The sequence below is a fragment of the Hippocampus zosterae genome, chromosome 17 (genome assembly GCF_025434085.1).
Source record: "Hippocampus zosterae strain Florida chromosome 17, ASM2543408v3, whole genome shotgun sequence".
Taxonomy (NCBI): domain Eukaryota; kingdom Metazoa; phylum Chordata; class Actinopteri; order Syngnathiformes; family Syngnathidae; genus Hippocampus; species Hippocampus zosterae.
In genome coordinates this window covers 2503431-2527620 of record NC_067467.1, presented here as the reverse complement: position 1 = coordinate 2527620, position 24190 = coordinate 2503431, and the positions used below count along the sequence as shown (strand labels likewise).

General features: G+C 45.2%; 2 protein-coding genes across 2 annotated transcripts; one reads left to right on the top strand and one right to left on the bottom strand.

The window, feature by feature from the left end:
* The first annotated feature begins 557 nt into the window (after positions 1–557).
* On the top strand, positions 558–8592 carry LOC127589842 (SEC14-like protein 1). Its single transcript, XM_052049150.1, has 16 exons — positions 558–697; positions 861–943; positions 1957–2106; positions 2565–2696; positions 2793–2921; positions 3023–3197; positions 4321–4430; positions 4555–4744; positions 4829–4917; positions 5010–5080; positions 5166–5337; positions 6373–6507; positions 6625–6759; positions 6911–7162; positions 7308–7486; positions 7806–8592. The coding sequence occupies exons 2-16, from the start codon at positions 881–883 to the stop codon at positions 7909–7911; spliced, it is 2088 nt and encodes a 695-aa protein (XP_051905110.1). The 5' UTR covers positions 558–697; positions 861–880; the 3' UTR covers positions 7912–8592.
* Positions 8593–19075: 10483 nt separating this feature from the next.
* Positions 19076–23925, bottom strand: nptx1l (neuronal pentraxin 1 like). Its single transcript, XM_052049159.1, has 5 exons — positions 23459–23925; positions 22796–23003; positions 20726–20970; positions 20459–20638; positions 19076–20263 (listed from the first exon to the last, which is right to left on the bottom strand). The coding sequence occupies exons 1-5, from the start codon at positions 23900–23902 to the stop codon at positions 20042–20044; spliced, it is 1299 nt and encodes a 432-aa protein (XP_051905119.1). The 5' UTR covers positions 23903–23925; the 3' UTR covers positions 19076–20041.
* Between the last annotated feature and the right edge of the window lie 265 nt (positions 23926–24190).

The window sequence follows — 24190 nt, the reverse complement described above, 5'->3', positions numbered from 1 at the left end:
CACAATATCCACGCATGATGACGCAGTTCTTTATTTTGATGAGGAACGCAAGCGCAACCAATACAAACGTTAATATGTAAATGAGTTCAAGATCGCTGATATTGACCGAGTCGCCCTCCGACGTCACTGAGATAAATCTCGTGTGCTCACGAGGTTGTCAACTACTTCCGGTCACCCACAGGAAGTGCGCCGTTGCTGTCACCTGAACTTTATCGCTCAACATCAACAAGCTAAGTTCAGTCTTGCAAATTGGAACGTGTGTGTGTTTATCTAAGATTAAACGAGCCTTTACTACGCACGAAATTTAGTTTGACTGTACTATACTGTTATGTTTGATAAATCTTTATTGTCATTTTACAGAATTCAGATTGTCCATCTTTATCTGCATGAATTAATTTACATGTAATCTGTATTCACAAAAAGTTAAGGATATTGGATTAGATGTCATTACATTTACTTCCCGCCTATCAGTCCTCTTCTACCACAGATACCAGATCTGACACACACACACACGTGGCTTCCCGTTGGTCCGAAAGAGGCGGAGTTCACGTTTGCCAGCTGGTCACACGGCTTTGTCAATTTTACAACATCCACGGAGGCAAAAAAAAAAAAAAGGCATTCCCTCTGCCAGCTGGCTGTGGATGGTGTTCAAATGGATCAGTAACTTCAAATATCTTGTGATCAACATTCCACCTCTGTAAGTCACGTATTTTGTACTCTTGAAATGATTGTATAGGCTTTAGACAAAGAGTGTAACTGCTACTATCCCGAACCCTGACCCAAGGCGGCCTAATCAGCAATTATAAGCGTGGCGGTGAGTCGACTTTGTCAATGTGATGGCTGTCGTTGCCTTTATTCAGGGGCGGACGAAGCTGAGGCCATGGTGCGGGAATACCAGTCTCCCGTTCGGGTCTACAAACATCCGTTTGAATTGATAATCGCAGTGAGTAGTCTTTTCCCCTCAAATGCACGGCAGCTGCTTTCGAGTATGAAGGAAAGGAGTAAGTTCCACCATTAAAAGTGCTTAGTAAATATTGGTCCTAGTCAGAGCAGGTTTTAAGGCCCTCTTTTTGTTATCCATTAAACCATGCTTACGCAACAACCGTGACACTTTGCACTGCAGACGCCGGCCGGGAACTCTTTCAATCAATCTACGGTCCAAGTCAACAGCCGCGCACACTTTGTATGACTTGCTGAAAATCTTCTCTTCAAATAAATCTCCTAAATGGAAGGTATCATAAAATAATACTTTCTTGTCGAATCTCCAGCTCCTTTGAGACTCGCAACGAATCCTCTTTCCCTTCAGACACTTTTATTTACTCCCAAGATTTTTCATTCAGCCTTGACTCAACTTGCCTTTGGCAGCCACTCTTTCTGCCAGCCGTCCTCGTGACAGTAATACCTTCTTTGTATGACTTGTCTGGATGTCTCATGAATATTATTGTACTATTGTACAGCCGGCGGCCCGGTAGTCCAGTGGTTAGCACGTCGGCTTCACAGTGCAGAGGTACCGGGTTCGATACCAGCTCCGGCCTCCCTGTGTGGAGTTTGCATGTTCTCCCCGGGCCTGCGTGGGTTTTCTCCGGGTGCTCCGGTTTCCTCCCACATTCCAAAAATATGCATGGCAGGCTGATTGAACGCTCTAAATTGTCCCTAGGTGTGAGTGTGAGCGTGGATGGTTGTTCGTCTATGTGTGCCCTGCGATTGGCTGGCAACCGATTCAGGGTGTCCCCCGCCTACTGCCCGGAGATGGCTGGGATGGGCTCCAGCACCCCCCGCGACCCTAGTGAGGATCAAGCGGTACAGAAGATGAATGAATGAATATTGTACAGCCTGCTCAAAAGCCCTCGATTGCCAAATGAGCGCAAAAATCTCGGCAGCCCGCTAAAATGTTACGAAACTGTTGTCATTTTGTGTTGAGCATTGGCATCACCTCCCTTAATTTCTCCTTGTCAGGCATACAACAAGAGATTCCCAAAGTGCCCATTGATCCCAGTGTTTGTAGACAGCGAGATCATCAGTGAGAGCCAAAGCCAGGACGGCTCCACGCTGGTGATCGAGAGGCGCTGCACGATTGACATCGATGCACCTCGACTCCTCAAGCGGGTAATCTTTGCTTTCACGTACAACTTAATCCACTTGGACGCTCTGATCACCGAAATACAAGTGCAAAGACCTTCAATGTACTCATCATTGCTTAAGTATGCCAAGGTTAAGTGGCTGCGGTTGCATTACGCATCCACCAGGGGGAGCTACACTAAAGGGAAAACAACACAATACAGCTTTATTTATATTGCGCCTTCACAACCGCTGCAGCTGTAACAAAGCGCTTTCCGGAACATGGAGACAGACTATTTCACTCGTTTGTTTTTAACCAAACCTCTCAAAAATATGCCTTTTTTTCAGTTGATTTGAACCTGTCACACTGATGGAATCGTTTTTTTTAATGATTTATCTTGGCCTATTTTTTTTTTTTTAAGCACAAAAAAAAGTGAACATTTGAACAATGTTTTGTCATGGCATTTTGTTGACCACGTGACTGCTTTTTTTTTTCCGATACAAAGATTGCAGGTGTCGACTACCTGTATTTCATCCAAAAGAACACTCTGAACCGCAGAGAGCGGACTCTCATCATTGAGGTACAGAACGAAACGTTTTCCAACCGAGTCATTTCCTGCGAATGCTGCAAATATACGGTGAGCATGGAATCCGTCAGTTAGTCAAATATAATTTGAAGGAACATGACAACAAAGTGCGCCACAGCTTCATATTTTCTGATCTGGCTTTGGCAGGTCCATCCTGAGAATGAAGAGTGGACGTGTTTCAAACAGACAGCTAGCCTCGACGTGAAATCCTTTTTCGGCTTTGAAGGCCTGGCAGAGAAGATAGCGATGAAGCAGTACGCTAATAGCATCGAAAAAGTTAGCATTTTCTTTGCTCTGACTCTTTTCTGACCGCGGGCACGGAAAATGTTTACGGTCGTCTTTTGAGCCACTTTCTTGTCTGTCGTCCTCCTTTCTAGGGTAAAGAAATTATCCAGTATCACCTCGCGGAGCTGGAAAAAGAGGGCATAACGTACATACCTCGGTGGGCTGTACCCTCTCCGACGCAAGCCGTCCCTGGAAACGGGGTCCAAGATGCGCCGGCTGTCTACGACGAGGACGGCCCTGCCGAAATAGCAACTGCCTCTCCCGTTGGTCAGTGTGACAACGCGCTGCACAAGTATGACGTTCTTCTTTGACAGCGACAGTGTCCCCGAAAATGGGCCGTTTTGTAAATATTTTTATTCACGTCGCTGGGCATGTCACAAAATAAGACGTAGCAAATTGCTAAATAAGAAAAACACCTTTTCAGAGCTGGGCGGCCTTGTGGTCCAGTAGTTAGGTGACCTCACAGTGCCTCACGGGGCCTTCCTGTGTGGAGTTTGCATGCTCTCCCCATGCCTGCATGGTTTTTCTCCGGGTACTCCGGATTCCTCCCACATTCCGAAAACATGCATGACAGGCTGATTGAACCCTCAAAATTGTCCTTGGGTGTGTGTGTGTGAGCACGGACGGTAGTTTGTCTCTGTGTTCCCTGCGATTGTCTGGCAACCGGTTCAGGGTGTCCCCCCCCCCCTCGCCTACTGCCCAAAGACGGCTGGGATAGGCCTGCAGGGAGAAAATGCACAGTAAAAGGGAGCTGCAAAAAAAAACCTCATCTTGCAATTCTTGCATGGTTGTAGCACATGACCAAGCCTCAGTTCATTCATTCATTCATTCATCTTCCTAACCGCTTGATGCTGGAGCCTATCCCAGCTGTCTCCGGGCAGTAGGCGGGGGACACCCTGAATCGGTTGCCAGCCAATCGCAGGGCACAAAGAGGCGAACAACCATTCGCACTCACACCTAGGGACAATTTAGAGTGTTCAATTAGCCTGCCACGCATGTTTTTGGAATGTGGGAGGAAATCGGAGCACCCGGAGAAAACCCACGCAGGCCCGGGGAGAACATGCAAACTCCACACAGGGAGGCCGGAGCTGGAATCGAACCCGGTACCTCTGCACTGTGAAGCCGACGTGCTAACCACTGGACTACCGGGCCGCCCTAAAGCCTCCGTTTACAACTTTTATTTTTCACTCCGCATTACGTGTTGCATGAAAGTGAGCAGCATCATTCCCCCCGGTGCATGCAAAGCGTCAGAAAACGACACCTTGCGAGCGCATGAGCTTCCGTCTGGTGTCGTTGATATTTTCCACTCTGTTTGAAAGTGCCCCAAAAGTCTCTCGGTAATGCGCGCCGCGGACGACGTGCGAAGTTCACGCCGCGTTTTGGCCCGCAGACAAGCTGGATGCTGATTACATCAGACGTTACCTTGGTGATTTAACGCCTCTGCAGGAAAGCTGTCTTATCCGACTGCGCCAGTGGCTCCAGGAAACCAACAAGGGCAAGGTCACATCAATTTTGTCTCAACACATTAGCTCACTTTTCCCACGTTGTTAACTCATGAAATAGAAGTGATCTAGTTTCCCGGTTATATGATGATCTTTTTTTTGGGGTGGGGGGGGCTTTGCAGTGTCCAAAGGATCAGCACGTGCTGCGCTTTCTGATCGCCACCGACTTTAACTTTGACAAGGCTCGAGAGCTTCTCTGCCAATCGCTGACCTGGAGGAAGCAACACCAAGTGGATTTTCTGTTGGACTCGTGGCTGCGTCCTCAGCTTCTCCAGGACTATTATTGCGGAGGCTGGCACCACAATGACAGAGGCATCGTCCCCTTGTTTTGTTTTGAATTTCTGCTCAATTTTTTTTTTTTTTTGGTCCGCATGATCCCCGTCTGTGTGCGTTTAGATGGTCGGCCTCTGTATGTGTTGCGGTTGGGTCACATGGACACAAAAGGTTTGATGCGCGCCTTGACGGAAGAGGTGCTGGTTCGACAGGTGAAAGGCTTTACGCTCACGTTGACACTCGAATTAGCTATTTGGCACGCCGATCGTACGGCTGACCTGCGCGCGTTCCCTTTCCCACCCAGGTCGTTGCCGTCAACGAAGAGGGTCTGAGGCGCTGTGAGGAGAACACGGCGGTCTTTGGTCGACCGATTTGGTGACAGAATTCCCTCCTTGTGAAACGGTGGTTATTTTAAAAAAAAAATCCCACAAAACAATCTTGAAAATATTTTGTGCGGCAGGTGCTGGACTTGCCTGGTGGATCTGGAGGGTTTGAACATGCGTCATCTGTGGAGACCGGGTCTGAAGGCTCTCCTGAGAATCATTGAAGTCGTGGAGGCCAACTACCCCGAGACGCTGGGCCGCCTGTTCATGCTGAAAGCACCCAGACTATTTCCTGTGCTCTGGACCCTGGTGAGCATAATCGGCGACTCTATTCTCACCAGCCACCGCGTTAGGAAAGGAATTCAGTGCGCTTTGCATCATGCTGACCGGATGCTTCGAATAATTTGAGATTTTTATATCATGTCGCGGCCCGGTAGCCAAGTGGTTAGCACGTCGGCTTCACAGTGCAGAGGTACCGGGTTCGATACCAGCTCCGGCCTCCCTGTGTGGAGTTTGCATGTTCTCCCCGGGCCTGCGTGGGTTTTCTCCGGGTGCTCCGGTTTCCTCCCACATTCCAAAAAAAACATGCGTGGCAGGCTGATTGAACACTCTAAATTGTCCCTAGGTGTGAGTGCGAATGGTTGTTCGTTTCTGTGTGCCCTGCGATTGGCTGGCAACCGATTCAGGGTGTCCCCCGCCTACTGCCCGGAGACAGCTGGGATAGGCTCCAGCACCCCCCGCGACCCTAGTGAGGATCGAGCGGTTAGGAAGATGAATGAATGAATATCATGTCACCACGCCGAGCATGAATTTCTGCTTTTGAAAGGTTGAAGCACAACATCCGCAACAATGCTTTTTAAATGACACACGGAATCTATTTTTTCTCGTCAGAACTTTTCAAACGGCTCTCCTATTTGTTCTTATCGTCGACCGCTGCGGCGGCACTTAAGTGTCGAGAAGTCCGAACGTACAGTCGTTGCTCATATGTGCTGGGGGAAGAAAATACAATTGAAGATTCGTAATATATAAACCGCGGTGGGTTCATGACGTTATGAGTCACACCGCCGCAATTACAAAGCAATACGCTTGATTTATTTTTAACTGCTTCTGCGGTTTAGGATCACGGGGGGAGCTGGACCCGATCCCAGGCTGAAAACACCTTCAGTGGAAGAATGACAGCAAATAAAAAAAGTGTCGTTATTATAACTCCATTTCAAAGATCAAAATAGAACAGACACACAAAAAAAATCATGATGGTGACATTATACAATTGAATAATCCATAAACCTGTGGATTGTATCGAATAGTTGATTTGGTATCCATGTTTTGGTATCGGACTTGTAGGTCAGCCCTCTGATCAATGAAAACACCCGTAAGAAGTTCCTCGTTTATGCCGCAAATGACTACAAGGGTCCGGGAGGTTTGGTGGACTACATTGACCAGGCGTTTCTTCCCGACTTTCTTGGAGGGGACTGCGTGGTGAGTTTTTGTGGAATCGCGTCCGACACATCGAGCAGCAAATTTTGTTTCCGTTGAAGCGTCGTTTGTCGGCAAGCTCATTTTCTTTCTTTCTTTCTTTCTTCAACCCCTTCCAAGTGCGACATCCCCGAGGGGGGTTTAGTGCCCAAGTCCTTGTACAGGACAGCAGAGGAGCTGGAGATCGAAGACAACCGACTATTGACAGAATCCATCTATAAAAGTGGCAGCATTTTCAAAGGAGCTCCATATGAGGTTGAATGTCAATGTCAATTTTGCTTTTTTTCTGGAAATTGAAGCGCCGGATTTAAAACACAACTGCGCATTGCAGGGAAAAATATGCAAATGAAGTGACCGTCATCTCAACTTCTGTTCTTTCCTCTCTTTCTGTCTGTATGGCCTTCAGATTTCCATCGAGATCGTGGAAGCTTCCTCCGTCATTACCTGGGACTTTGACGTGTCCAAAGGGGACGTGCTTTTCTGCATCTACCATTCCAAGAGGGCTCCGCGGCCGTCCAAGAAAGACGCGCTCGGAGCCCACGGTTTCACATCCTTGGGCTCCGTCAGTCCGCAGCTGTTAGACAAGAGTTGGGTGCTGGGTCAGGACTACAGCCGTGTCGAGAAAGCCCTCGCATGCAGAGAGGGGGAGAGCGTACAGGTAAAATGGAGCACACCGCGGTGGACTCATCTCCTATTTTTAGACTCGCGAACATGTCTAAAAAGTGTCCACCGCTACCGACTTGCCTTCCCCATTACTGGAGTCTCGCATTGAATCGGCACCTTCCTTGTCTTTGTTCTAATAGGGCTCTCACATCACTCGTTGGCCTGGATACTACATCCTCCAGTGGTGCTTTCACAGCGCGCCGGCCGCCTCGGCCTCCAGCTTGTCTTATGTGGATGATGTGCTGGCCTCTCTGCAAGTCTCCTCCCACAAGTGTAAAATCATGTACTATATCGAGGTGCTGGCTTCCCAAGACATCAGGTCAGTTCATTTATTTCACTCTGACTTGAAGGGTTTTTTTTTTGCGATAACGCCACACTATTTAAAAAAAAATCATGGGTGAATTCAAAATTTCTTTCTCCTTTCTTCTTTCTACATACATTCTTGCTGCTGGAGGCTGTAAATTTCCCCATTGTGGGACGAATAAAGGATATCTTATCTTATCTTATCTTATCTTAAAATTTCCAAAGTTGTCCTTTTTTTGGAACTTGCCTAGCGAATATTTTTTTCCTCATCAATGTTGACTTCCACGAGTGTGTGTACTGCGATACGTGTCATGTCTTTTTTTTTTTTTTCCTAGGGGATCCATGACCAGCCTGGAGTCCAGCCATAGTGGTTTCTCTCAGCTCAGTACATCCACTACCCTTTCTAGCCAATCGCACACCAGCTCAACTGCCTCGAGGTAGCGCCGGCTCGACAACGGACTCAAAGCCCAATTGGCATCCGGGTAACGCCGCTTGGGAATTCTTGGATCATTCTTGCAGCGGAAGCTTTGTTGTGGTGGACACTGTAGTCAATCTGTGTTGGATTAAAAAAAAAGACAGTCAAGTGTCATTGATCGCTGGACAGTCGTCAATGCGCGTGATGGGTCAATAGAAGTCATGTCGTGTCAAAGTGATATGGCAGCAGTTTGTCACTGAATTTTCTTTGATTGGCCACTAGATGTCAGTGTACTCGTGCAGAAAATGTTCGAGCCCCCCCAGTTCATGTTTTTTTTAATTATCTTGTAAACAAATTTACTGTGTCGAAACACGTTTGAGAACACAAATCTTAACGAGCTTGACATGATAAAAAATAGAAACCTGCACCCCCTAATCCAACACAAAACTTATATTAGCCTTGCCATTACAAAGATAAGATTGAAGTTGGCTGTGGTTTAGAGAGCTGTTTCTCATATTGTGGCACCTTTTTGCCCATTGTTACAAACTCCACTGCAAAATATGATCACATACGGTTTATGCAAATCATGCAGATGATTTTTATATTTGGCTTCTGCGCGTGTTACAATATTTACCAGCGATGAATATATTGCACTCTTGAAGAAAATCCAGCTTCTTGATTTAAATAAAACAAATGTATCTACATAACCTGAGGCTGGTATAACATGCATTGAAAGCCAACTACCCGCATATCGTCCCAGAATGGTTGCGCAGATTCACATTTTTCTTACTGAAGCTCATTAGGAGAAGGAATAGGAAGAAGAGTTGCGCTTGAATAAAGAATTCATTACAAGAACTTATATTGCTGTGGCCTCCAGAGAGCCTTTACGCTGAATTGGACGGGGGGGGCGCGATGTCTGTGGCGGCTGTGTTGCAGTGTGGCTGTAAGAGTTAGCCTCTCCAGAGCAATAAGTGGAAGGTTGCGAGGGAAAACTCCAGATGGCTTGTTGCATGCAATATTTGATGAAAGAAGTGGCTGCTTTCGTCATCGTGAGGTCGGAGAGACAATCTGCACGGAAACGGAACAATGATGAAATCCAGTCACCAGTATAACACAAAGGCTGTCCCGTAAAGTGATTCGGGCTGAGATTAAATTAGAGGTATTTGCAAAAGCATGTTGTCAGGGGCTGCCTATTTGAATATTGTCAAATGGCCTTTTCAGCAGTCTAGTGATTAGTAGGGCGATTACGCCTCCATAGCCCACAAACACCACAACGTTGAAGGACATTCAATCAAGGCTATCCGTTTAGAAAATAATACTTCTGTAAAGCTTCAATGTCACGTTCTTGCACCCCCAAAGCGGATGCCTGTTTCAGAAGGCGAGAGAATCCTTGTACTTTCTTCAGGTGGAAAATCGTGACCAGTGTGTGCAGAGACTGCAAGGGCACGTGTAATCAGAAGAAAAGAAACTGTCTCGATTCTAAAATGCAACCCAAAAAAGAAATCGAGCTCACAAACGGTAGCAAAGCCACGCGTGGCTCATATCTGAACTGATGTCTTGCTTTTGGGAGTACAATGTCGAAACATTTGTCAAATAATTTTATCATGTCAAATAACAGGCACACCATTAAAATCAAAACAGACAGCTGTTACTCTTGAAAGTTGGGGGGTTCGTTGTTTTTAGTGGACAGCTCTACTTTAAGAATAGGCCAAAGGAGAGATGGAATCCTTTGAATGCAGTTTTATTAAAAGGGGGTGGGGGGCCTCTGCACCCCAGCACCCACGAAAACACAACTATTTCTTCCGGCTACTAAAACACTTCCTGTTTCCTTCAGCCAATCAGACGCTCTCAACATAAACAATGTTAAACATGTTAAAAAAATTATTAAAGAGAATATAATTTAGGTAACTTTAACATCAAAGTCAATACTGTAATGTTCAAACATAAAATGCTAATAACAATTTAACAAAAGCTCACACTCTCGACCGCAACGCTGCTTTACGAAAACTCAACGACCTCATCAAGCGAGCGCGCCTCGCAAAGGTGCATTCCTACATTATGCCTACAGGTGAGTGAATCGTGGGTGTCTGCGGAATAAAGAACCGCGATGTGCCGCGTAGGAGCGAAGGTGGTGTTAGCGACGAAGCGACAAGCTCGGCGATCAAGGCAAGTTCACATTTTAAACAGCCGCGGGGCCTCTTGTGGGATCATCCGCCATCTTTGCGTTGCAGCCACTTTTCATCAATCAGACTTTGCATTCGAGTGGAATCTCGTTCCCCTGCCCCGGTTGTCCAGTTTCTATGCTTGGTTACATTCACTGATTGGATTCATGCTTATAGAGTAAAATGCTGTTTTCGTGAGCTGTGGTGTGATCAATCGTGCCCTCTAATTGTTGATTTTCAGTTGTGTTCCATTGCACTGAACATTTGTTGGTGTTGGAAGTACCAGTAGAACCAGTGACACTTTTATGATACTTTGGAAAACAGACCTCCGTTATTTGGTATATATCTTGCCAAATACGGCTGACTAAAAGTACTTGCATTTTGAACAGCTTACTCCAAAAAAAAAGCAAGGGGAGAACGACAGCCCCAACAGCATGTGAGAATGGCTTCGGGCCTTGCCTACGTTGTATAAATTTCTGTCATTCACAGCCTCCCGACAGTCGCATAACACGCCATTAAAATGAGAATAGTGTTAGAGAGCAAACTCTTAAGGTCTTACTGCCCATAACTGGCAATGTGACTCGCGGTAGTGTCAGAGGATGATGGATGCTTTGTTTCGCCCGATGTCTCCACATGATGCCATATGTCTTTGTGTCACTTGCAATCGGGGAACCTTCACCTTTGTGTTAAAACACTGAGATGGATTGGTTCCTTTTCCCCAAGGTTGCTTAATAATTGGGACGCTTCCACTTGCATATGCACACAGACTGCGCTTATGGATGTATATGTGACGGAGAGAGGAAGCAATTTCCTTCAAGGGAAACTCAAGTAAAAAAAAAATTGATCCCAAAGTGCATGAAGAATTTATTTTCCTGGGCAGCGATCCAGTGTCCAAGGAACAGTTGGAGGTTGCTAGGCCACCCCTACCCCGGTGAATGTAAGATGAATCCAGTAAAATCTACAAAATGTCAGGGAAGCCTCCTGAGGATTCTTTAACTGTCTGTAAAATTGAATCTGAGCTTTTTTTTTAATGGCTCGAATCATTCCATCGCTACTTAAACCGGTTTGCCTGCTCTCACGTATTTCGACCTGTGTATAAAATGCATTTAGAAAATGATCCATTTGGCTTCTCAATTTTCCACTCATTGAATGTGTTGTAATAAAATTTATCAAGATTGGTGAGTGCTCGACATCCACTGATGTGTTTTTTTATCCTCCCCAATCGGTGCGCCACTGGCTCAAATACAACTTCAATTTGAATAGATCTGAATCAGGCTCTGGGTTGGAATTTGTTGGATTGTCTGCCAAGCTAAGTGTTGACCCACCGCTGCTTCTTCGCCTTCTAAGCAGAGCCAAACGTGTTTGACAGGAGCCATCGCCTCCTCTACAGCACTGAATAATATTTGTTTTCGAGGTTTACTTGACATTAATAATTCAGTAGCCGCCTCGGTTTGTAAATTGAAACAAATGAGGTTTGTGCCCATCAGCTATCACGTCTCGTTATAGCCTCGCTACTTCAATATTAAACGGCTCTGAAGAGCCATTTTAAAAATGACAATGTGGAAAATATCAATGTTTTACTACAATGCCCTCGGTCGGGAAAGGTAAGGAGCAGTTAAGGAATTGTCCTATTCAAACCTAAATATTGTATGTGTATGAATGATTCTTACTTTCTTGAACTGTATTGCACCAGATGACCAAAATTCAATAAATACAACAAAAAAGGGTGCCCCGATTCATGTTTGCATTATTATGGATCATGAAATTACGACCAATTTCCTGTATGGTGTATTTCGGTAATTAATCTTCGTCATGGGTCGCTGACCTTTTTGAAAATGAAACGAATCGATGACTTTACCCGGACTAAACAAATTGTGTGTTGCGGCACGTTTCTCCATTTGCGTTTGATGACATCTTTTCTGACACACGGCGTTGCCTTTTTCTGATCAATAGCACCACCGTCAAAGTGGTTCAAGTCACGCGAGCCATCCACCTCGTTGGGTCAACTCACTTTCATCCATCTAACTCAGATAATTGGTCCCGATACAATAGCCTCGTATATTTCTTTACAAAGCAGGTATCATGATAGGTGCGTGCTTTGCGGAGTCCTGCGGGGAACAACATGAGACAAAGATAAAGAGGATGGTTATTCTAAGAAGCTGGAATGCAGCCGAGCGTGACAGTTTTTTGAGCAATGGATGCAGGTTTAAAGCCGAGCAAAAAGTATGGGGGAGGCTGGGCTGAGATCACGCTCTCCTGTGGCTTTGGCTTTTTCTGCCCGCTCCCGCATAAGCTTGTACTCCTTGGGAAGGATGTTCTCAAGCCATGTGATTAGCGATATTACATTTTAGAAAAGAAAAAAAAAATATATTGGACATAATGTTGAAAAAGCAGCAAGAAATACATGTCATCCTTCTTTCAATTTCAAAGTGAAGTTCTGATTATGAAATTAATTAAATGTATGTTTATATATATATATACTTTAGCATGTTCTTCTCAGAGTGGCGTTCCTGTGTGAAGTTTGCATGTTCTCCCCATGTGTCTTGGGTGTGTTTTGTTTTGTCTCCAGCAGGTGGCAGTGGAGGGATCTTCCTCCCCTTCCGCAGCTGTTCCTCGTCATGTTTTTTTTTTGTTTTTTTGGCTAGACCTTTGTTGTTATTGTTGATCTTGTTCATTGTCCTGTTTGTTTTCTGCTTTCCTCTTGTTATTTCAGTTTTTTTGGGGGGGGGGTGAAATACTGTTATCTTTGGTGCTTTTTTGTGTTATTGATTGGCTTTACCTTGTCATTTATTAGACAAGTGATCTTTTGTTATTTATTTCTCTTGCCCTTTGCAAGCTCTTTGGTGTTCGTAGCATTACTTAGCCCTGGGTTGTTCCTGCGAAGACTATTGCACCAGAACGCATGGTGACGAAAGAACAATGGCTCGGGTTCAGGGAACATCAACTTTAGCTTGATAATGATACAGAGCAGGTATACAGTTGGAGGAGTTGTACAAAATGTTTTATTGTTGTTTTTAGTATGATGTTCGTTATTATCAAGTGTATATTAGAAAACTATGCACGTTTTGAAGATGCGAAAATGAATGAGGAGCATGCCAAGGAATTGCTGACAGGACCTTAGCTTCAAAGTGTACCGCGGAAGCTACACTAAAGAACTGCTCAAATGCTAAAGGCTAGCAATTTGAACACAGACGAGATTGCCTTAAATGGTCATTTGTATTCTATTCTGATTTTTCTATGAACGTGACTTCAGAAAACATTTAGTGCGGCCTTGCATATTCTCCAGAGGAGGAAAAGGAATCCCCCAAAGAGGAAACATGATCCTCAAAAACCGAAACCTTCAGTTTGTGCGCCAACCATAAAATAAATAAATAGCCATATTATCGAATACAAATGATGATGTGGGACAGACGATGATGTTGAGGTTGATGATGTGACCTTGTATTAGTACCCACCCCCCCTCTGAGGTGACCTGGATGTAGCGCCAGTGTCCTCGGATTACTCATCAACCACTGCTGGACCAATATCACACGCAGGATTAATTCGCTCATCCCACATTTCACTCATTTGCAGGCCAACCTCAACTGGTCTTGACACATTTAATGTGCGTAGCTAAAGGAGGGGTTGCTTATTTTCTGGGGCAACAACATCCACGAGTTCAGCACGCGTTTGCCAAAGATAGGATGCTTCGCTACTCCCAATATGGTACCGACGTAGGATTTCATGGGTGACAGTGGGCAACACTTTACGATATGTACGGGCGGCATTCACGCTGGGGTGTCACAACAGGGGGGCGAGATATAAGAAATAGAAGTTGTGACACACCAGCATGGGCACTGCAGGCAACCTGTTATTTGAAACCATGTTTATTTTTGAAAGTTGCGCACTCGTTGCAGGCAAAATGTGAGGCGGATCGCATGGGGTCTGCTCTGACGGGATCATGCTTATTATGCGCCCCTCCGATTGGATGGATGGACATTTCAAATGGAAGTACTTTAGTGCTCTAAGCACAAACTGCTCCCGATTGACGAATGTGACACCCCCATCAGATGCAAAAACTGTTTCAGTCGGTTCGCATTTGGGCCACGGGAAGAAGACTGGAACCATTCCAGGAAAAGTCATTAGGCTTGTGTCATTAAAACACACACACACACATAGCCGGAGTAGTTGCATTACAAAACGTGTGGTCCAATTCACATCTTGGTATTGTGCATCCTGCAAAAATTGAAATGCATTCGTCTCCCACCTTAATGTCTTTTGTGTTTTTTCTTTCATGTTTCAGTGGGGATTCCATCCTTAAATGCACATTATGACTGTGATTTCTCAAAGTTATGGCCACATATACGGTTGGGAAATAAAAGTCGTGATGCACAAACGGGCACAGCTGCGCAACCGACGCTGTTGCCTTTTGGTAAATTCTCCCACCTTGTGCCGGGTGCTTGTAAACAATCCTGACCCGGTTTGACAGGTTGTTTCAGTTAAAGTCTCGCGCCGCGTACCCCGGCGCTGTTCCCGCTGCCTCTCGGCTCATGGATAATTCATGGCTCTCGCAGCTGTCCCACTGTGTGCCTCATTGCCTGCGAGGAGGACAGGCTCGGTTGCGCCAGTTCAAGTGCCAAAAGTTGTCACAGAGCCTGTTTTCGACAGGTGACGTTCGGAATAACTGCCCGTGACCCAATGAGCAAGGCTACGGTTGCGCTTCTGTAACGTGATTTGGATCGGCTTCCGATGTTGCCGTTCTGATTTCTTCATCATATATATTCATATTTGACGGCAGTTCTTGAAATCCGAAACTGGAAAAAAATGTGATTGATGAAATGAGTGAACGCCAGGTTTCGTTTTATTACCCCTCCCAACTATGATATTGCATTAATATGAAAAAGAAGGAAATTTTTGAAAGCTCCCTGGGTATGAATGATGAAACAGTCACGTAATATTGGCCTGGATAGTTGCTGTTGTTACGGTTGAAGACACTTTTAGGAATCTATGTCTCTCTCTCTCTCGCTATCATAACTCGAAATGCTTAACAAGTAGTGATTAACATCAATTTGAATGTAGCCAGCATTCTTAAAATGTATTATGAATTAATGAATCACATTTATGAATGCATAAAATAGTTTCTTCCTGACAGACCTATAAATATGACATATTTATTGATGGAGGTGGGGGGTTCCCAGAGCAATATTTTACAAATTTGCTGAAAACCCCCCCCCCATAATGGCCACTCAGCCTGTATCTCATCCTTAAAAAAAGAAAAAAAAATCTGGAAAAGACTGAGCGAACGAGCGGCTCAAATAGCTGTTCTCGAGCGCCGCTTTGCCCAGGTGAGCAGAGGGATGATTGAAGTGGGCGTGGCTTGCCCGAAGAGTGAAGTGAGTGGAAAATCACCGACAGCACACAAGTAAAAGAATGGAGTCCAACTGTGACCCCCCCCAAAAAATTATTTTCTTTTGGGAAAGTAATATCTTGAGTTTAGCTGGGGACAAAAAACTCGGGAGATGGTTCGCCATTTTCTTAAAAGTGGACTTGTCGCTAATTAGTGGGTAGACTGCTCCGAGGCAATGCATGTCCCAGGATGCTGGATGTGGGCCTGCTTTTCTCTCTTGTAAGGAAACTGAGCTGTTAATCTTTAATCATCTCAGGCGGGTTGCTGTGAAACTGTGAGGGCTTATCATGAGACGAGCAGTAACCAGGGTCAAGTTTTCTGAAATGGAAACTGCTAACTAACATGGCGCACTTTCATTTTGTTTCTGTCTTTTCTATTTCCGTTACAAGGGGCTATAAAATATCTTATCTTTTAATCGTCAAGTTATTTGTTGTTGTAACTATTCTCTGAAACATACGCAAACAGTATAAATTGTAGTTGAAAAATGAACGGCACTGGGTGTCTTGAAAATGTCGCGCTATTCTAGAGTGAAAATGTGCTCTTTCGTTTCAGAAATCTTGGTGTCAGACGGATGTCATTCTGGGTAAGTAATCGCAGCTAAAAACACCAAAGATTGGCTACGAATAAATCATGTCATTATTTTTAAGTGGCCTTCAATCGGCGCTGAAACAAGCGAGCAGGAGAAGGTGGACTTGGAATGGAAGATTTGCTCACAAGGAGTAGGCCAAACCGCCTGCCGACAGGTGCGCAACTCTCATCGACACTTTGGCAAAATGTTTCATGACCGTATTTTCCACACTATAAGGCGCACTTTCAACGGATGGACTCTTTTAAAACTGTTTTCATATATAAGGCGCACAGCATTATAAGGTGGGAAGATTGAATGCTTTTAGATGCGCCTTATAGTGCGGAAAATACGGTAGTTGAAAAAATATTGAGTCGAGGTCACTCTCGGCAGTTTTGTCATTGAAAATAACACAGTCAGACCACAAAAAAGAGAGCCAGATTTTTGTGTTTTTCTTATGTACACTTTACTTGAGTCATTATCTAGTTATTCCGGCGACCGATCGTGGCAGTTTCATTTTGGAACAGAAGGATGCTTACAAACTAGCCTACGTGTGTATACTTTCAGAGAAGTTGACTCTCCAGTACCTCGGATGTATTTGTTGCTGTATGAATCCCAAGTGCACGCTGATAAATCCATAATTTGTGCATCGCATAAACAAAAACAATCGGCGGCCTGTTTATTGCCATCAGACTTTTCAAATATTAATTTCAGTTGGCCGACTGATGCATCGCACCACCAGTGATTTGTTCCAGTTTCTTTTGAGGTCGAGCGTTTTTGCATATTTGTGGACTGAGGCTCAAATGGCGAACGGATTTAAGGAAAGTCCCTTATCAAGAGGGAATTCATGGTGCATTCCGTCGCACGGGGGGGTTGATCAATCCAATTTAAGGAGCTCTGAGAATAAGGAAAACTTTGAGTTTGTCCCTCGTGTGTATTTTCTTTCAACAGTACGCGGCAAGTCCTTCCAGCCTATCTTCCAAACACACTCTGACCCGGATTTCACCCACCGCTTTAAAACACATTCAAAACAGATAAGAGAAGATAAGATAAGGAAACTTTTATTTGTCTCACAATGGAGAAATTCCATATAAAATATACAATATAAACCTAAGAATATTATTTATATATATTTATATAAAATAAAATATACGGTTGCTGGTTTGTGCAACATGCAAATTTGTTGACGGAGCTTTAAGATAAACACTTGGAAAGGTGAACCAGAAAAAAATTAATGAAAAGCAAAGACAATAATGTATTCAGAGAGGTTCCCTGGTCCATAGCAGCGCTCGGTCAACGCGAGACCCATAAACATGTTCTGAAACTACAGCCGTAATATTCCAAGAAAGCCAATGTCGAGTAGACCCCAAAGACTCGAGAAAAGATGCATTTCCTTGGATAAAATCTTATAAGCGCCACGTCTATATCAACGGTGTGTTATCATGCAGTTGAAAGATCTTTCTCACCCTCGGTGGGACGGTTAGATTCCAGTGAAGCCCACATCCAGCTCATGTTTGTTTTCCTTCTCCCTTCTCATGAATTTTTCATCAGCCACTCGGCGACACATTTCACATGTTTCCCCCCCCCCCCCCCGATAAAGAGCACAGTAAGCATTCTTCCAGTTTGGTGATATTTGCTTCTGCCCTACTGTGACTTTTGATTATGGTCTGTTTACCCCTGGTTGTGGGAGGGAAAAAAATGAATATTTGTGGGGGGGGGGGGGGGGTTGGAAAAGGCTACTTAGGGTGACAAAAATGTGTTTTGCCTATGTTAAAATCTTATTCACCAGCGTTGATCTAATATTGACACGGTGATTATTCGCCTGGGTTCGAAGCCAAGAGAAGATATTACATAATATTATACAATATTAAAAACATATTATATTCAATTAATATATTTATTCATTTATTATTGTTTTTTATATCTATTTTTATTTTGTTTTTATTATATAATATTACCTGCGACCCTTGTAAGTAAGTAAGTAAGTAAACAGTATTTATAGAGCACTTTAAAACAGCCATCACTGCATACAAAGTGCTGTACATGGAGCGAATTAACATACACAATAAACAGTAAGACGAAATGGTAATAAAGGCGGTAGAAAGCACCAAGCAGTAAAATCATGCTGAGTCGAACGCCAAAGAATACGATAAAGCGGTTCGGAAGATGAATGAATATTATATTATTATTATTATTATTATTATTATTATATAAGTAATTATATTACATAATTATTATATATTAATATATAACATATTACAACATAAACAAAATATTAAAAACATAATATTCACCACGCTCACGTCAAAAAACAAAAAACCACACAACAGGACGTGTGCGGTAAAAGTCAAGTGGAACGTGCCCAAGTAGCTGGGATGTTCTGTCGTTAGTCGGTGTCTTGGGAAAGTGTCCGTCGACGGAGAGACGACCGAGCAGTGAAAGCAAAGCAATTAGCGTGACATTTGACCTGACGGTGGCGCAACCAAATGACCTCGATAACTACAAGGAAGAGTCGCCTCCGATGAAAAAAATAAAAAAACGCGGAAGCTATGAGTATGAATATGAGTTCATTCATGTATAGAATGAAAGGTGCGTCTTCTATGGCAGCGTCTTGTTGAAAAAGCAGACACTGTCTGTCTGTCTGTCTGTCCGCCCACACCGATAGACGCAATGTGTCTCGACCGTATGCAACCTCAATGGCAGCAAGGAGTTGAAAAGCGTCTTTGTTAAATCCGTTCGAATGCTTTATTGTCACACCGCCGCGGGCGCGGCCTCGGGCGCGTACACGTTAAGTCACATAATTGAGTTGAATGAAGACGGAGCTTTCTCTTGGATGGTCTTAAGAAATTCTCGGTGGCGAAATTTCACGGGTAATGTCGATCAGCCTGTTTACGGTTGGGAGAACAACTCGGGCATGTCAATTATCGTGTCTTCTGTTTCTTCAGACGGCAAAGCTCCTCATCCAAACGACGGACTTCTATAAGGCAAACCGGATATTTACGGAGTTGGGCTTATAAAGTTGCTGCATTCACGTCATCGGCATGCAGACACTTTGGAGGAAGAAATACGTTGACACGTTTATTTATTTTTTTAATCAAGTATCACAATTTATTACCAAAAACTAGAACTTTTTTTTTTTTCGTCTGTTAGTGCTGTCATGCTTGAAGCATATAACAATGCGGTATAAAATCTCCACCCCAAAATCCAACAAAGCAAAAATCATGGATGCTTACGCAGCATTTACAGAAGTTAAGACATGCCGTTACTGTACAGAGAACATTCCGGGTAATGTACAAACATTCTGCAAAATGGCCCGTGAGGTGCATTTCGGGACAACCCCGCCTGGTTGAAAGTGTTGAACACGTTTATCGAATGACGTTCAAGAAAATCAACAGGAACACGCAAGCACTCGTTAATCGTAACAACAACACGAATACGCTGAGATTCTTTTCAACAGCCCAAGGCACTCAGGCTTGAATGTTGGCAATGGGAGGGGGGCGGGGGCGAGGGGTGCACCCTTCACACAAAATCACATCAAGCAGTTGGCGGGGGGGCTGGGGGGGCATAAAGCAAGGAGGAAACCCAGTGATCTGTTGTAAAACGCATTGCCCGCCTTGTCCATTTTCACAGTGAAAATCCCTTCCAGTCAAAACAAAAAAGGAAATCTCTCTCGAGGAAGTTGTTTTCGAATTGCAGGACATCTTTGCTTTGAAAGATGACATGACCTTGGACCGCCTTCAATCTTTCATTTGTGTTGAGCATCCACAGATCTCTGAAGTGAAAACAATCAAAACGGAGCCACAGAGAAACCTGACGTGCTTTTTTTCAGTACCGCATCATGCTGGAAGTGCGCATCATCCAAGAATGCTCCCAAAGAGAATATCTCCTTAAAAAAAAAAAAAAAAGACCTGCCATCATTTTTTAATTTTAATTTCAGCATCTTAAGTGACTGAACTGTTTGCCTCGGGAGCCTTGAAATTCCTTTCGAGACGCGGCGACCCCAGCGGCCTCGGCCGACGCACTGCTCGTCCCTCATTCGCTCTTTAATTGAGGTGGCGGCAAGCTTCAAATGTCCACTTGGAGGCGCCTCCGTAAATTTCGAGGCTCGTTTCCAGCCATGCGAAAACATTGCCCACTTGCGCTTTGCTGCTGCAGGTTGCCAAATTATAAATTTCTCCCACCGAGAGTTTCCGATCCCAGATGTGAAAGTTGGCCAGATCTCCAACGAACGCTTGGGTCGCGTCGAACCCGCCTCCGTATGTGTCCTGCACAAAACACAGAATGAATTAGTGTCCGGCGCGGTCTTGCTTCATGCCGAAGAACCGAGGGCCATGCCACGTTGTGCGGTGAGGTGACCCCAAATTCTGACTTCATTGTGGGGGTGAAGCGTCCCAATGCTGGACGAACCATCTCCGCATACGAACCACAATGTGTCATATGTGACAATTGGCTGACATTACCTGCTCCTGACCGAGGATTAGCAATCCTTGAGGTTTTATCGGGTGGTATGGCGCCAGGTTCTCCCCACTCCCCCTCTTGACGCCATCTTGGAAAGCTTCCCAGACGCCATCGCGAGTGGTCCACGTCACGCAGATGTGATGCCATTTGCCGTCGTTGATCAGAAAAGGCAGTTTTGCAACCTTGACGGCGGCGCGGACATCATGTCAAATCCCACCCGAGACAAATTTACCGTGTCGGACACAAAAGCAGGATGCAAACGGAATTACCTTATCATTAATCAGTATCTCCATTGGGTTGTTTCCCCATTCGATGAGCACCAGCTCGTTGGCCTGACCGGGCACCGCGTAGGAAAAAGGTGTGCCCACTCCCGGGGAGGCGTTGGACTTGAGCCACATGCAAACGGTGAGGGCGTACATCTCGGGCAAACTCTTCTTCACCTTGGCGTACATGTAGTTGGTTCTCAGCGGAAACGTGAGCTGGAATTTATCCAGAGGCCTGTTTTCCCGCTGACCTGTTTTGAGGAAAACGGAAATGCGTTTGCGCGGCATCTATTTCGGATGACGAAGGGATGCTGCCACGGGTGCTCCCCCAACTGTATTTCCCTTTCGTAAGCCCAGCCACTGACATTTACAGCCCGTTTATGAGGGACAGATGCACAATGTCGTGATATCTGCCCCTCTTGTAGACCCGGTCTGCGTGAGCCAGCCAAAATATTCGAAACAAGCTCTGCAGTTCACCGGTGATTCGCACTGGGGACATGAATGCGCTGTCAGAGATCGTCAGGAAATTATCCATCCATCATCCGAACCGTTTATCCATTTTCGCTTCATTGAATAAAAATCCAATAGTTCTTTGTTCCATTACCCATGCCGGCAACATATGGCGACTGGCAGAACAATTCAATATTCTTCCATTTCGCGGCAGAAGTACGAAATTAAACCGCGTCAAGATGTCCGACACTAACTTCATTCTCAAGCGTGAATATTGGCCTGCTTGGACACAGAACAAATCTTTTAATGTTTTATCTGAAATATGTCAGTATTTTAAAGCTCATTCAATACCGGCCAATTCTGGACCAAGTCTGAAAAGACGTTTATAAACGTCTTTGGGAGTGAATGAGTTCAAGTGTAGGTACAGTAGATTGAAATGTGTAAGACGGTCTATGAAAAGCTGCCGTTATAACGTGACATGATGCTGGAGCAGGCCATCCGTTGGAGTCGTGGTAATATTTCCATATTCCCCAAATTATGCTTCTTGGATTAACTTGCAGGTTGCGATTGTTTGCGTGAACCTGAGGTGTGACGAATGATTCGCCAAACGTGTCCCGCGTTTGAACGATGACGAGGCCACGGCGCGCCCCGCCTCCCGTCCGCAGTCACTTAGGATCGGCAAACGTGATCGGCGAAAATGGATCGAAAGATGGATCATTGTTGAGCTAGATTGCATAGCGGTGCATCCAACAAAGTCAAGTCGAGAGTATTTCTCGAGCACTTTCAAACAGCCATCGCTGCATATAAAGTGCTGTACATGGAGCAATTTAACAATAAACAGTAAGACAAATCGGTAATAAAAGGCGGTAGAAAGCACCAAACAGTAAAATCAAGAACAAATCTAAGTCATGCTGAGTCGAATGCCAAAGAGTACAAGTGCATTTGGATATGAACACAAGTTGCTTTCGATTTGTGTTTGACTGTACTGAGGTTGGAATATGTATGTGTGTGTGTGGGGGGGGGGGGGGAGGGGGGGTCTAATTGTCGTTCCATCGGTGTATTTCACCATATTAGGAAGAAATTAACAAGCAGGTGCCTCATTGACTGCTCATTTTTGATCAGATTGTGGTTTTCGACATCATCAAGTGTCGACGGACCGGATCACTCCAAACACACTTTGTACACACGTGCCGGGGATTTACATTGGAATTATACATTACACAACAAATCCACGACGGTGATGCTCCAGATTTGCTTTAATCTCAATTCGATAGTCACATCTGAGCGGCGGCGACGTTTTTTTTTTTTTCAACCTCCCTCTCGTGCCTCGCCTCTCACCGCCGCACGAACTCTTGCGTCCGCCAAGAGATCAGAGCTGTCCCAAAAACCCATGCACGCGTTTTTCCGTTTTAGGTTCCAAATGGAGGGATGAAATGCTTTAATCTGTTGCAACAGAGCAGTAAAGCCTCCGAAAATATTTGCTCTCACAAACGTGCCCAAATGAGGATTGATCTGATTTCACCGCGCCGCTTGTTTTGTACACGAAGGACTCCTCGGTAACCTACCAGATAAGTCCAGCAAAGCGACTTATCGTGTGTAATTTTTTTTTTTTTTTGCGGCACTTGCCTTTCTCCAGGTCGGTGATCCTCTGGTGCAGAGATGTGAGGGTGGACTCGACTCTCCCACGCTGCTCCGTCTCATTGCGCAGTCCGGGCTTCCCCTCCTCGATGCTATTCACTCGGGACAACACCTGCTTCTCCAAGTCGTCGATTTTACTTTGGAGCAGGTCTTTGAGGCTGTTGGCCTGCACGGAGTTGTTACTGCGACTGAATTGCTGCGAGAAAACAAGGCCGGGGAAACACTTTGAAGTTTTCTGTCGGGAATCCGCTCACGAGCCGCAGCGTTAGGAAGGCTTGCACAGTTGAGCAATGAGATTTTTTTACCTAAATGATTGTGTTGCTCTGAAAGAAGAAAATTTTTTTGGGAGGTATATGTCAATTTATGAGATCTCAAATGTCCTGCGAGGAAAAATCATCTTCAATCCATCCACCCCTCCAATATAGGAACTTCTTGTCCAGATAGCACTTAAAGTCAGCATTCTTTTATATGTATCGGCAGATCTAATTCGTAAGCTTTAACCCCTTTCAGGTACCAATAATGATCACGCGTAACCTGATAAGATGCCCCCCACCCCCGCCCGAAAGGGTGAATATCTTGCGGCCGGATGCCGTTATCAAATATGTTCTTCAATAGCGTGTTCAAAATGTGTTTTCAGAAGCGCCGGCTTACCTCCAGGTTCTCCAATCTCTGCTTGAGCGACTGTAAAGTCTGCGAGAGTTGCGCCAGAGTGTCGGCGGGGCCCCTGGATACATCCCCCATGGTGTTTTTGCTCCCGGTCTCTTTCCTCCTGCCCCCGGGCCTCCCTTCCCCCACCTCGGCGCCGCTCTGACTCTCGCAGCGCGCCAACTTTGAGGTCAGTTCTCGTATGGTCTCTTTCTGGTTCATGATGGTCTCCTTCTGCTGTAGGACCGTCTCCCTCAGCTGCACCACGGTGCTCTTCAAGTCGTCGCCGGGGACGCCGTTGTGCAAAGTGGCCGCGCATATGTCCATATCCTTTGGGACCGAGGTGCAAATAAATTGCGTCTGTCCTCCAAAGTCTTGACAGGAACTCTGCAAAAAGAGGCATGAAAATAGACAAAATCTCCAAAAGCGCACGTCCTCCGCCGCGTGCATGTTGGCTTGTGATTTGTTTTAGTTTGGGGTGTGGGGAACCCCCCCCCCCAAAACAAAAAAAAAAAAGAAGAAGCAGCAGCTGCAGTGACTTTGCACGCGTGTAGTGTAATCCGTGTGTGGAGGAGGACCCGTTTTATACAGAGCGCATGCTTGTGCGCAGAGCAGCTTCACTGCATCACCACCGGAGGGGAGGGAATCTGAGTCCCTCATTAATAGGCACCAGAGGCAGCGTCACTTCCCAAAGAAAAGCCCCTCCATTTTGCTCCCGGACTTGCACGTGTTTCCGTC